General features: G+C 46.0%; 1 protein-coding gene across 1 annotated transcript in view; it reads left to right on the top strand.

Moving 5' to 3' along the window:
- The window catches only part of PLA2G4A (phospholipase A2 group IVA), a 68,527-nt gene that overhangs the window by 21,009 nt on the left and 33,050 nt on the right, over nt 1-14,468 (top strand). Inside the window, exons 4-5 of the mRNA XM_036388312.2 lie at nt 1,520-1,601; nt 13,545-13,693. Of these exons, the coding sequence (XP_036244205.1) occupies nt 1,520-1,601; nt 13,545-13,693 (231 nt within the window). The remainder of the gene's footprint in view (nt 1-1,519; nt 1,602-13,544; nt 13,694-14,468) is intronic.

Below are 14,468 nucleotides of genomic sequence, written 5' to 3'. Positions count from 1 at the left end.
GCTGGCACGGCGTTGGGGTGATTCCAGCCAGATAAAGCTGATAAACTCAGTGTCTGGGTCAGGCATGGCTGCAGTGGTGTCATCTATGGCCACCTGTATGACAGTGTGGGTGTTTTCCACCAACCCTGTATGGCTGTGGGTGTTTTCTCCTGGAGTCTTTGCCACAGGGATGGGGCTGTACCTTGGCACACCTCAGGCTGCTGCAGGAGTTGTGTTGCTGTCACTGGAGGTGCTTTTTATTGACTCCTGACTCAATGCCACTTAAGCACTCACAAGGCACTTTGCTGCCTTTTGAAGATTAGTTTTGGCTTCCTTTTTTTTTTTTTTTTTTTTTTTTTTGAGAAAATTCCATGTAACCTATAAGATGTTAACTTTTTTCTTTATTCGTCGTTTGGCTCAGGTCTCTGGGTGTGAGCTATAGACACAAAATAAGGAGGTTTGGCTGAAACAACCATTTCTGGAAAAAAAAATAGGAAGTATCCAGATGAAAGCACCAGGCAGAGCCTGGATAAGCATGTCCTATAGCAAGGGTATTGTCTGTGATTTTAAATTTCCTGGTGGTGGCCTTCTCCCTGGTTGTTTTGGTCCCAGTGATTGAGTTTATTTTAATGTACTTCAGAAGGTCAGTGGGTGGTTAGGAAAAGATAGAAGTTATACAATTTTTGTGAGACCTGATCCTGGCTTTACTACCTCACATTTCTTTCCAATCTCTGTGTCCCTGTAAGGGCAGTATTGGCTGCCCTGCAGTCTGCACTGGTTATTCTCAGTGGGTTGGTCAAACTCAGGGCTATGTAGATAAAGCAACACTACAGCCAAGTTAGGGACCTCTTTTATTAAGGCTTTTGCTTTTTGTTTCTTAATTTCACATGTTTTCCTACTTCTCTGGTTTGCTGAGGACACACCTGCTCCTAGGCAGGCAGCCCCTGCTGTGTGTTTGGGCTTTGCAGGAAACAAGAACCTCCAGAAAGTGCAGGAAAGGTGCTGGTGGCTGTTTTAACAGCTTGCTTTGCACCTTCCTTACATTGTCTTGAGGCTGCTTTCACACTGAATATTGATGTGTACTAGAAAGTACAGCACTCTTACCCCTTTTGTGTGCACTGTGCATTTATCTGCTCCAGAATACAGACTTTGAAGTAATTCCTCTCATTCTTTTAGCAGGAGAAAGCAATTACCAAGACAAGCTGTAAAATAGCCCATTTTTATTTTTCCCTTGCTGTTCTCAGTGGTTGCTGCCTGACTAAATGCCTCGGAGCAGGTTCTGTGGTGAGAGGGAGTGTTGTTGGTTGAGATTAGTAGGTGTGGCTGCAGGAAAATCCAGCAGCCCCAGTGCAGGTACCTCTTGGTAAAGCTCCAGGGTGCAGTTCAGCTTTAGGATGCTCTATCCAGTATGAGTTTCCCTTTTGTTTTGACTGGGTGATTTCTCTCTCTCTCTGTTTTTGGACAAAATGAAAGCTTATTTTGAGAGATGGGGTGTTTCTTGGTTCTGGATCTTAATCACCTCTCACTCTCTGACTTTCAGGTGGAGCACCAGTACTCACACATATTCACTGTGACAGTAAGGAAAGCCACAAATGTCACCAAAGGAGCCATTGGTGACATGCGTGAGTATCTCTCTTTCTATTTTGCTTTTCTTCTGTGAGCCTGGGCTGGGAGGGGGAGCTGGTGACTCCTTGTGCATTAAATGGTTGTCAGTGGGCTGGTTGGTGGAGTTCTGTCTGTCTGTCTAAAGCCAGGGCAGTGTCCCCGTGTCAGTGCTCACTCTCACTCAGAGAGCAGATGTGCCGCTCCTTCTTCCCATTGATCCAGGAGGCCTGAGTGAGCTGTAAACGATTTGCCTACAAGCCAGCAACACCTACAATTAGCTTTTTGGCTCGGTCAGAAGTGCTGTGTTAGTGCAGTGAAACTGGAAATTGCTGCCACCTCACAGGGCTGTGGTTTGGTGGGGGATAAAAAGAGCCTCAGCTCTGCTGAGTCAGTGCAGAAAGCAGAAAAAATGTAAGTCCATTAAAAAAAAAACCCACCCAAATGGGCCAGCAGATCTTGTGGTGGGGAGATGGATGACAAGAGCACCTCTTCCTCTTTCTGGGAGGCTGCTGAGCCTCTGGACTTCACAGCTGAACAGGAAGCCACTAGGAAGAACAACTCTGCTCTTCTCTTAAGGAGGGAAGAGGGAGAAAATATTAGCTGAATCCGCAAAAATAATATTCCTCCTTCCTTAGGTCTGTCTGCTTTGCTGCCAGGCTACCTCTCCCTTTTCCCAGTGCTTGCAGGCTGGGGCAGGGAGGATGAGCATGACCTCTGTCTCCTGCTCTCCCATCAAGCTGATTGGACATACAAGTGTTTCCCAACTCCTGGAAACTACTTTTGGGTCAAAGTACAGCAGCTGCTCTGACCCACCCATCCTGCTCTTTGCTTCAGGGGGTTTTCATAATTGAAATCTGCTGTTGATGCTAAAATTGCAGGAGGGTTACTTTAGAGGGGGGTGTTCAACAGCCACAAGTACAAGGGAAGAGAGGGGAGCCCTGGCAAAGGGGAAGAGAGGAATTGGGAATCTGTCATCCCCTGTGAGGTGAGGGGAAGGAGCACACAGGGAAGATGCAGTGGTGTGTGGATACAGATATATATAATTTCATACATATGGTGGTGTTGAGATAAGAAGACCTCAGGAAAGGAGCTGGAAGAGTGGAACAAGGAGCCCATGAGTTTGTGTGTGTAAGAGGATGAGTTAAATGGAAAGACACAGGTTTTACACAGGTCTTGGATGCAGGTGTCTGTCATGAGGCAGTGTGGGCAACATGGGCAGGGAAAAAAAGCCATGGTAACTTTGTGCACTAGATCAAATATGGTCCTATAGTATCAACTTCAAATATTATTCTTCAATATAATTGTATTTTTTAATCCTCTTATCTTAGCAAGTCATCAAAATCAAGAAGCTGCTCAGGAAGAACATTTTGTTTTGATAAAGCTTGCCAGAGTGGTGCTGTAGGGCCACTGAAACCTGCTTGGCTTCTTGTCTGAGACAACTGCCAGGGCTCAGTAACCTGAGGCACCCCCAGGCTGAGGCATCTCTGGGTGAGCTTCAAGGACCCAGGGCTGGTCCTTGGGGTCCTGGCAGATCCCCCAAAATGAGAAAAAACAGATTGTTGCTTCTTTTTTTTTATTTTGGGAAAATTAAAAATATTTTTATTCCCTGTCATGGGAGCCTGGCAGCTATTTGATGAAATGAATGATTGTGTTAATTACTGTGGGGAGGTGCTTGAAGCTGTGAGTGGGGAAGGGCCTTCACAGTTGATTGTGCCAACATACACACACATATATATTTTTATATTTATTTATTTATTTGTTTATTTGCTTGTTTGTTTTATTTGATTTGCCAAAAATTAAACTTGTTGAGGGAATTGCTGAACTTTTCCATCAGGTTTTTTGTCTCAAGGACAGGAAGATGGCTGTGACAGACCAGGTGTGAGCCCTGTTTGGGGTGGCTGCCTGAATTTCACTTCCCTCATGGACACTCCCAAGCTGTTGACCCTTCTGAGGAGTTCCCCTTAATTTTTTCAGGTTATGAACCAGAGGTGCTCTGGGAACAATTTTACATTGTGGTGTGATGGAGGCCTGGGGCAACATGAGGGATTTTGTTTGTTTTGCTGTTCTTTTTCCATATCAGCATTTCCAAGACATTCTGGAACAGCTCTGAGAGATCTGAACCAATCTAAGTTTATGAAATATGCTGAAGTGCTTTTGTGATGTTTTTCATCTGGGGGCCCTGAACTCTACCTGTGCTTAAGGATTTCTTGCTGCCAGGTCTGGTGTGTGTGGAGTCCCCCACAATGGGTGGCATGGAGGCACTGATTCCTCTGGCATGGCCATCCACACCTCTGTCTCCTCAAGCCCAGGCTGGGCAGATAACCAGTATTTCTAGAAAGTTTTCCAAGATTGCTTGAGCTCTTCATGAATGGGCAGTGTAAATGGTTGTGTCATCCTCAGGCCATTTTGTCATTCCATGAATCCATGTGTGGGAGTGATAAATGAGATTTCCTGTAAGAACTCCTCACCCAGCATGGTGGGAAGGGGGCAAAAGAGGTTTGAGGGCAGAGCCCTTATTTCCCAGCAGTTCATTCAAGTCCCTTCTTATTTCAGGTGTCTGTTCATTTACTGTTGCCTCTGTAGAAGTCCTTCCTTTATTGGTGTCACTTGCTTCAGTTTTAGTGTCCCCTGGGAGTGGGTGACTCCCACACCCTGGACACCTCCTGTCAGCGTGCAGGTGATGCAGCTGTAGCTGTACAAAGGTTTAAATCCTGCTTTGGAGGCTGCTGCTCTGGTAGGTGTGCTCAGCTCCTGAGCAGGCTGGGAGGTTTATGAGCTGAGTAAGTGCAGCAGGTGGGTGCTGGGTGACCTTGGCTGGCTGCTGTCACTCCCTCTGTCAACAGCACAGGGAGAGAACATGACAAAAGGGTCACGTGAGGACAGGGACAGCTCTCACCTCTCACCACACAGGCAAACAGGCTCACTTGGAGAAAATGACTGTAATTTATTGCCAGTTAATTGTAGCAGGACAGTCAGGAATAAAGGAAAACCCACTCCTGCACACCTTGCCTTCTTTCCTGCTGCATCCCTCTACCAGCTGTCATTGGGATTGGGGTCAGCCAACAGACCCTGCTGAATTCAGAAACGCAGGTCAATGAAAAGAAGACAAAAATACATTAGGAAGGAATTGCTCTCTGTGAGGGTGGGCAGGCCCTGGCACAGGGTGCCCAGGGAAGCTGTGGCTGCCCCTGGATCCCTGGCAGTGCCCAAGGCCAGGCTGGACAGGGCTTGGAGCAACCTGGGACAGTGGAAAGTGCCCCTGCCCATGGCAGGGAGAGCTTTACAGCCCCTTTCAACCCAAACCATTCTAAGATTCTATGCCCCTGCTGCCCCAAACCTGCTACATAAAGCTATTACAAGGTGAAAAATCAGAAAATCTGCGTGGCTTTGGTGAGGATTTCATTATCTGAATTGCTTAGCTTGCTGCTGATTGCAGACCTTGTAAAATCACTTCTCTGACTGGACCTCCTGAAAAAGACTTTGCCTCTGGCTCAGTGAGTTCTTATGTAGTAGATGTGTAGTTTTGAGTCAAGTCAGATGCCACCCAAACTAGAGCCTTTCCTCACTTCCATGACAGTACAATAACTTGTAGGAAAATTCCAGAGTCCAGACCTGCAGCATTGTGGAAGAGAAATGCTTGCAAACTGGGTCTCCTTTCCATAGCATCTCTCTCCTTCTGGACTTTCAGGGATCTTGGTGGAAAACTGGGTCATAGGAAGCATTGTAAAATTTGTCTTCTATCTTTAAATGTGTATTTAAGTGTAATGGCTTTCACAACAAACGGTGATATCTACAGAGGGAACCAGTTGTGTGACTCTGCTCTTAACGATCACTCATCTTGCTTAATCCTGTTTGGGATTTGCAGCTTTTCCTTGCTTCATCTTCTTTTGATGCTGTAGTAATGAGCAGTGTCATTCCAGTGTGGGGGTACCAGTCCTTGGTTTTTCTGGGTCTGGATTGAAGGCACTTGAGACAGTAATTTGTGTTCAGACTCAGGTGTTTATTATTTCTTATCAGTAAAACAGTCTCACTACTGTGAGTTGGGCACAAAATGGCCAACAATCTCTTGTTACGAGGTCTTTTAAGACTAAACTATCCAATTAAGAGCTGACACCTGGATTATTTTCCCTTTTAACCCAATAACTGATCCCAAAGAGCCTCCATTGTGTATTTTTCTGCCCAATTACAAAATGCCACCCAAACCCATGGAGAAGAAGGAAGAAGAACCATGAAGAAGAAACCCAGGGTGACACCCTGTGCCCTCCATCTTGCTGCCATCCACAACATACTAAAAATCCCAAAACCTGAATTTCTCACCAAGTGATACACTTGCACTACTCTCTATAATCTATTTCACACTTTTGTGGATTCTAGTTTATTTTGAAGTCTAGGATACTTTCTCCATGAATGAGTGTCAAAGTCAATGCTCCCTTGGGGGTCAGGGCACCTCAGAGCAGACAGAGAAATATTCCCAGTGCCCTGGATTTCCACATTCCAGGTATTTTTAGGAAAAAATTTCCTTCTTAAAAATGTTTAAAGTTTGCTAGCTTGCAGCACTGGCACTCAGCTTCTCTCCCAATTGCTGCCCACCAGTTGGAATCAAGGATTCATCTCCACTGCAGTTTAGCTGCTCAGATAAACAAGTGCTGGGAGCAGTGCAGTCACCAGAGCTCAGCTCTGGTTGCAAAACTTGCCCAGATAGAGCTGGGAAGCAGCTCCTGAATGGCTCTTGGCATGGTCAGCCCACATCACTGCAGCCAGCTATGGACATCTCCCCAAGTTCAGGAGATGCCCTTCCTCATGGCTTCCTGCATCTCCAAAGGAAACTGGGATGGGAACACACCTTTACCTGTCTGGTCTTGGGATCTGGGAATGAGGAAGGGATGTCCAGCATGCCCTGTTTGTCCCTCACACCCCTGTCCCCTGGGGCTGTTCCCCATGAGCCAGAGCTCCTGGGGTTGAAGCTGGCTTGGTTAAACCCAAGTCATGGCAGTCCAGGCAGGTGTGAGCAGGGTTTTAAACCTGGCCTAGCTGAAAGGAAGGAACTGGAGATTTGCCTGCTTGTATTATGGTTTGTGTTACAGCAGCTCATCCAGGACTCATCCAGCTGTTCTCTGGACTGCAGCTGGCCAGTCCTGCACCCTGAATTAGCTACAGTGCACTTACCTGGTGCAGTGCCATCAGATAAGGCTCTTCCTGCAAGGCCCTGGAGCAGCTCCTGGTTTTTGCAAGGGGAAAACAAGCTAAACTGCTCCCCTTTTCCAGCCTAACAGCCTGGGAAAAGTAGGTCAGAGTTGGCCAATCCTCCACATCCTACAAGCTGCATGTGCAAGTCTTGATGTGGCTGAAATATGGATCCATAAAAGACGGATTAAAAACAAATCTTAAATGAACAGTGCTGCTAACAACTGCTCAAGCTGTCTACTGCAGATCTCAGTCTAACACTGAGGCAACCAAATGCAAGATTTCAGTTTCCTTGCCACACCCACATCCTTTCCCTTTTGTGTGGATATCCAGTGCTGGGAGGTGGAAGTAATGTTAGAAATGGGCTCTTGGGTTCCACAGTGAAACTGATCCAGATAATGTTGCTCTTCCCAGCTTCAGAAATATAATTTTGATGAGAAATTTTGTCTGTGAGTGCTTGCCACAGAGTTACTGAGGGAGGACCTGTTTCTGTGAGATGTTGGTGAAAACTCACTCCCATCCTAGAGGAAGCTCTCCCATGACTCTGTTATGTTGTGATGGTGACATGGAGCAGTGCTGGCTCAGGCCTGGGATCCATCTTGTGTGGCTGGAGAGCCCCCTGTCCCTGCTGCAGGCCCTGCCAGGCTGTGACCAGCCCCAGAGCTTGGCTGGGAGCTGCTCCTGTCCTGTAGGCACACAGTGTGTGGTGGTTGGGAGTGGGGCTGGCCCAGCCTCATCCCCAGTGGGTGCAGCTGTGAGCAGCAGGTGAGCAGCACTGACAGCAATGAGCCATGGAGTGCCCAGGGGCACTGAGCAACCACCAAAGGGAGCAGAGGGCACACAGGTGGGGATAAAAGGTTGGGCTACAGAGCAAGAAGAGTGGATGCTTGCAGCCTTCTGAAGAGGTAAGGTGTTACTCTGGATATCATGGTTATCTCAGCTGTGACACTGTCCCATGTCCTGCCCTGCTCCAGGCAGAGCTTCCTGGTGGGGCTCCCCTCCAGGACCAGTGGACATCACTGTTCCTCCAGTTTGGGCCTCTCCATTTAGCAGGAAGCTCCCATTTGTCCCCTGTGATAATTTGACCGTTTCTTGCTTTTGATTCTTTTCCCTCCCATCCCCTGTCCCAGAGTGCTTTGAAGTTGTGTTAGGGTTGGGCTAATGCCTGATCCAAGGGAGAATTGAGAAGAACATCAGTCATAGTGAGGTGTAAAGGAAGAATATGAAGAGGGTAAGAGTGTGATGCTTCCCACTGATCCTCTTCTCTCCTTGGCTGCCTTCAGTGAGGCTCCCTGAACTGGCTGTGCCTTTGGGGTCATCAGCTGTCTCTGAGTTTCTCTTGCAGAAAATTCACTGGTTTTCCTTTAATCCACATAGGTCTTCTCATCCACAGCTCTTTGGGTAAGAAGTTCTGCAGGTTGCTGCCTGAAGGAGACTTTTAATTTTAAAAGCATGAGCTGAAAAATCTGAACTACATCAGTTTGGGGCCTGTGTAGATAACCTAGAGAAGGCAGTGTTTCTTTTCCTCTTGGCCCTTCTACAAGTGTGTTTTGACCAAAAGCTGAGTTGTTTGGGAATTTTTTGCCCTTTCAAGGCTGGATCAGTGGAAGCAGTGGTGTCCTGCACCAGTGAACTGGGTGATAGTGCAGTGCCTGTGCTGGGAGCTGGTTCTTCCCTCCACTGAAGTAATGCCAGAGATGAAAAGCACTGTCATAAAAGGCGCAAATAATTCTTAATGAAGGTGTTACCTAATCCCAGGATTTCTCATAGCATAGCTGCTGCTTCAGAGCTGCCTTACTTCCCTTGGAGTCACCTTCCGCTCACGGAATCTGGCACTGCATCAGCCCTTGGCAAAATCCCCCAAGCCACCAGCCCTGGCATTCCCTCTGGTGCCTTAAACACAAGCAGCAGGGAGTACTCCTCGGGATTTTAGGTTGCTGTGGCCTTCTGGCAGGTCTCCTGGCATCTGCATTATTGCTAGCCTGTGGATTTGTTTGGAGCATTTCAAGTATCTGCTCCATGGCTGGAGGGACAGTTATTGATTAGTACAGTTTTTAAGAATTCCCTTTTTAAAAACTGAAAATATCACATGAAGCTGGGAAAACCCATGATGTTAAAATTCATTACTTTTTCTCCTGACCATGGCAGAGACACCAGCTCATGTTTCTGTGTCACTGTGAGGCCTCATAAAATTCACAATTTGAATAGAAATTCTGTGGATACTTAGCTTCCTTCCCCTTTGAGGAGCGAGAGGTCATCCAGCAATTCCCATTATTAGCTTGACCTCAGCCAGGCTGCTCAGTGCATGTGCTAAACAAGTTGTAGTGTGGTGCAGCAATCCCAAAAAATGGTGGGAAATACACAGTGATGGTCATTTGGGACCTAGTAAGTTTTTATCAATGGGATTGTACTTAATGGTAGATAAATTAAAGGTTATTACCACTTTTTATTTTGAGATAGACACATATCTATCTCAGTATTATATTTGAACAGGCTTTCTATAGTTTCTTTATGGTAATTATGCTGTTGAAGTTATTGAAATTGGAATGACTGAAATATAAATCATATATCTGAAATAATAATCATATTACTATAGAGGCCTGATGACAGCCATCTCACCAATCTTAATAACACAAGATCAAATGGTTTGCAGTCATTGCAGAAAATTTTACAGGTTTCCCTAATAGCCAGATTGCTTAAAGCATTACTCATTTTTCACTGTGAAAACGTTTGACCCTAATTATTGTCCACTCTGTGTTTCACTTGGTGATTCACAATGCAATTTAGAGGGAGAATCCTATAGCCATGACTTAAATCAGCTGAGGAAAAGTCAGTGAATCCTTACTTTCTACCTCTCAGCCATTCCCAAGGCAGCAGTTTAAAGCCAGCAGCGGGGATGCTGACTCTCCTCTTGGTTTTGGATGTGTGTCTTCAGCCCCTGGAGCTTTGGGTAGGGGGCTGTAAATCTGGATTATCACCAACATTTTGTTAATTAGCCAAGACTTCATCTGCCTCCAGGCTTCTAATTGAAGGACCCTCATTGGCATCAGTGCTGAAAGCCTTAATTGTGTCTTTTAGAGTGCAGGTGGGATTTGAGATACTCGCGCTTAATTGTTGGTTCAGCCTGCCTTGTTTCTGAGAAACGGTGATGGAGCAGCAGGCTTGCATAAGGAACAGCCTTAGGGCTGAGCTGCACAGAAACTCTGCTTTCCTCAGAAATGTCCTGGGAACAAGTGCAATTCCCCCACGTGGCTGCTGCTGAGGCAGCTGCTGCAACAAAGGACCGGTTCCCCAACAGTGCTGCCCCTACACCGAATCCTTAAGGCTGGAAAGACCTTTAGGTCACCAGGTCTAGATAGAGATAATTCTCAGACGTAGGTAATTCTCTTGTCATGACTGAATGGCAGCTCTTGACCCATACACCATAATGATTCTTCCTTTTAAAAACAATATATAGATGGCAGCCTTCCAGTGCCTAAAGGGGCTCCAGGAGAGCTGGAGAGGGACTTGGGACAAGGGATGGGGAGGGAGAGGACACAGGGAATGGCTTCCACTGCCAGAGGGCAGGGTTAGATGGCATACTGGGGAGAAATCCTTCTCTGTGAGGGTGGCACACAGTGCCCAGAGGAGCTGTGGCTGCCCCTGGATCCCTGGAAGTGCCTAAGACCAGGTTGGATGGGGCTTGGAGCAGCCTGGGCTGGTGGAAGGTGTCCCTGCCATGGCAGGGGTGGCACTGGATGGGCTGTAAGGTCCCTCCTAACCCAAACCATTTGGGGGTTCTGTGATAACAGTGCTGATCAAGCTATTTTTAGTTATGTTTTCAGCTCAGTTTTTTTAACGTTACCTGGCAAATCAATTAGCAGAAGCCCTGGCAGGAATGCTGAGAGTGCACACTGGCTGTTTAATGTATATTTGATAACCTCAGTGTTTTGAAATACATTAAGTGAACACTTCTGTGTTATTTGCCAGGTTGCTAGTAGTTTTTGGTCCCCATCCAAGGATCCAAGGACTGAGATTTTGATTAATATAATATATCTTAAAGAAGTATTTAGTATTATTTACAGCAGTATCTTAATCAGAGTAAGCAGTCTTCCCATGTATTTTCATCTAAAGAAGGAAGTTAAAAAAGAATAGATTTTCATTTTCTTAACTGAAATAGCTCCAAATAAACTTTCAAACATGAAAGGGCAGGTGATTAAATCTTTGCCTTGGGTTAAAAAGCTAATAAAGAGATGGAGTCAGGTGACTTGGCAGTACTGAACTACCAAGGCTGATTTTTCCAAGTTCAGTTGATCCATGCCTTGGGTTTCGTTTCTGTTTCAACACTTCCTGGGGTTTGCCTGATAGAAAGGTAGTGATGGATCTGCATGTCAGAGGTCTGGGGTTTCCACATGCTTTGGGGTTTTAAATATGGATAGGAAACCATTTGCTGTTTGTGTTGATAAAAAAAATTGGATTTTTGTAAGCATTGGGACTGAGCACAGCATGATCTGAATGGAGAGGGAGGCACTGATCTTTTGCCCAGAGCTCTGCTCAGCCATCAGGATTTTATCTAAAATCCAGGTTTTTGTAGGCAGCTTCAGTCTCCTGGCAGGGCAAGCCTGGGTGTTTATTACCAAAGTCATGCTGGATATCAAGACTTAGCAAGACCTTGTCACTTCATGGATTTTTAGTTTCAGACAGCCTTGTTTCTCTTGATTCTTTTCTTTGTGGCAGAGCTTTGTGTAGTAGTTGGAAGGAATGGAAAAGTTGGCAAGTTGGAACATCTGCCCATGAGGAAAGACTTGGGGCTCGATCCCCCAGTTCCCCTGCCCAAAATGAGAGACAAGATCAGGCATAATGCCTCAGCAGCTAATAAAGGTTGCTATTTAAAGCCTTTCCACACTGATCCCCAGCTTTAAATAGCTGCTTCTTCATTACTCAAGGGGCACTGAGACCACCTCAATGTAGCAATTAGCTGAGCCCCACAGGTATGGAGCACAGTGGAAAACTCCTTGACAAGTTGGATTAGGATAACACTGAATAGGATTTGCCTGGGGACACATTCAGAACCTCCTGAGTAGTTTCCAAAAGCCTTTTTTTTTTTTTGTTGTTTGGTCAGGGTTTTTCCCCCAAAAGACATTTGATTTGATTTGAAATTACCCAACCTCTTTGTTTTCCTCTTTTCCTTCTTCTCCCAGCAGGAGGGAGAAGTGATTCTGGTCCTCAGAATCTCATGGATAAGGTGTTACTGAACTCCCAGAGTTTCTAAAATTTGCCTTTATTGAAAAAAAGTAGCTTTAGACTGAAAATGTGTACCAGAAGAAATGTTTGGACTTGCTTTTCCTTGTGATAAGATTTAATCTGGGCACTGCCCAGGCTCCCCAGGGAATGGGCACAGCCCCAAGGCTGCCAGAGCTCCAGGAGCATTTGGACAATGCTCCCAAGGATGCACAGGCTGGGATTGTTGGGGTGTCTGGGCAGGGCCTGGAGTTGCACTGATGATCCTTGTGGGTCCCTTCCAGCTCAGGATATTCTGTGATTCCGTGTTTCAATGTTGGAAAGATGTGGGTGTTTTACCACAGCAGAGCAGGAAGCTTTTCCTGATCCACCATAACCACAGAAATAACTTCCCCTGCTCTCCTGGGAAGCATCTGAGCCCTGGCCCCATTTGACACAAAAAAATCCCCTCCTCATTGTATGGAAAACCCCTGCTTTAACTTGTTAGAAAGTTCATTTTTATGGCTGCGTTCTGTGCTCTGGGGAATGGCTATTTTTAGACACATCCGATGGGATTTGCCAATGTTTTCTTTTCTCCCCCAGTAATTCCTATCAGCTGCAGTTGCCATATCTCTGTTTCCAGTCAGGGTTCTGCTGTGTAAATGAGGTGTCCTCATCCTGTGGTGACTCCCCAGGGCTGTGGTGGTGGCAGTGTGTCAGAACTGAGTGCTCCTTATGCTGTGTGCAGCTCTGCAGTGCTGGGACAGATTTCCTCCATCACTCCCAAACCAGCAAAGGTGAAAGAGGATCCAAAACCCACAGCAAACTGCTTGTTTTCATTATTTTGTGACACGAGCCAAAGCCATTAAAGGCTAGAAAGAGAGGAAGAAGTAAAAGCTTTTAAAAACACCACTCTCTGGCAGATGTTTGCATATTCCCAATGAACTTGACTCAGTCCCTGTGCCCTTCTGTTTGCTCAAGGCTTTGTCCCTCTCCTCCTAAAACCCTAATGTTTCTTTTGGGGAGATTGTTGGTATTGTTTGTGACAGTGTTCACAGGGGTCTGAGGATGAGGGAAGAGACGAGGATCTGACTCCATGTTTCAGAAGGCTTGAGTTATTATTTTATTATATATATTATATTAAAATTATACTAAAAGAATAGAAGAAAGGATTTCATCAGAAGGCTAGCAAGGAATAGAAAAAGAAAGAATGATAACAAAGGCTTGTGTCTTGGACAGAGAGTCTGAGCCAGCTGACTGTGATTGGCCATTAATTAGAAACAAGCACATGAGACCAATCACAGATGCACCTGTTGGATTCTACAGCAGCAGATAACCATTGTTTTTACATTTTATTCTTGAGACCTCTCAGCTTCTCAGGAGAAAGAATCCTAAGGAAAGGATTTTTCAGAAAATATCATAGCTACAATTGTTGTATCATTTTTGTCATTGCATTTATGTAGCTTAAAGAGTTGCATATCTTTCTGTCCTTTCCCATGAGTGGTACACAGAATTGTATCATTTTTTCCAGCCCAAGCTGGAGTTTTCCCTTGCCTGACCTGTGTTGTGCTCCACAGTTGACACTCCCGATCCCTACGTGGAGCTGTTCATCCCCACTGCCCCCGACTGCAGGAAGAGAACCAAGCACTTCAACAACGACATCAACCCTGTGTGGGATGAGACCTTTGAGTTCATTCTGGACCCCAATCTGGAGAATGTCCTGGAGGTAAATCCCACAGCTGGGCTGGGCAGGTGAAGGGTAAAACAACAGTGGCTTACACATGTGTGGCATTTGATGTCTCAAGATCACCCCTTTGTTTAAAATGTTAAACCTGGGTTTAGCTGTGGTGCTAAGCAAGCAGTGTTGGATAAATTGAGTTATTCAAGGAGTAGCCTGAAGAGTCATTACAAGATATGCCTGTGAGTCATCCCTTGGACAGCTTCTGAGGGATAGTAACTTCTTGTTCCTCACATCAGCTGCAGAGTACTCCCTGCTTCCTACCCTGATTCAGCCCTTACAGACAGGGAATAGGTGGGGCTTAAGTCAAGTCTCTGCCCATGGAGACAAAGCAAAAGGCTGGTTCTGCTGTGTCCTCCTTGCCTGGAGCCCACCCAGGGCTCTTCTGCACACTCCAGCCTTGTTGGCTAAGCCACTGTTCAGTCTCATGTGTTAAACTTCTCCAGGCTGCACACAAGAGCTGAATGTTAGGTGTGAGTGTTTTCTGAGTGGGCATGGTAAGGATTTAAGGTTAGCTCTGCTCCTTTGTGAGCTCTGTTTTTTGTGGAGGATGGCCCTGCCACCTGCTCTCTTCTGACCCAGGCTTACAGAGTTCAGTCTAAATTGGCCAGCTGGGACAGAGGCTGCAGCCTGTGAAGGTTTTCCTTGAGGCTGTGACCATCAGATCTTGGGTCTCAAAGGGAATTGTGCTTCCTTCAAGTTCCCTGTGTTCCTGGGTGTTGTAGAACCATGGGTTACTGCCCCTGGGGAAGGCTCAACAGTT

This window comes from Molothrus ater, chromosome 9, assembly GCF_012460135.2.
Source record: "Molothrus ater isolate BHLD 08-10-18 breed brown headed cowbird chromosome 9, BPBGC_Mater_1.1, whole genome shotgun sequence".
Lineage (NCBI taxonomy): Eukaryota > Metazoa > Chordata > Aves > Passeriformes > Icteridae > Molothrus > Molothrus ater.
The sequence above is the reverse complement of the archived record's forward strand: the minus strand, read 5'-3'. Positions and strand labels throughout refer to the sequence as shown.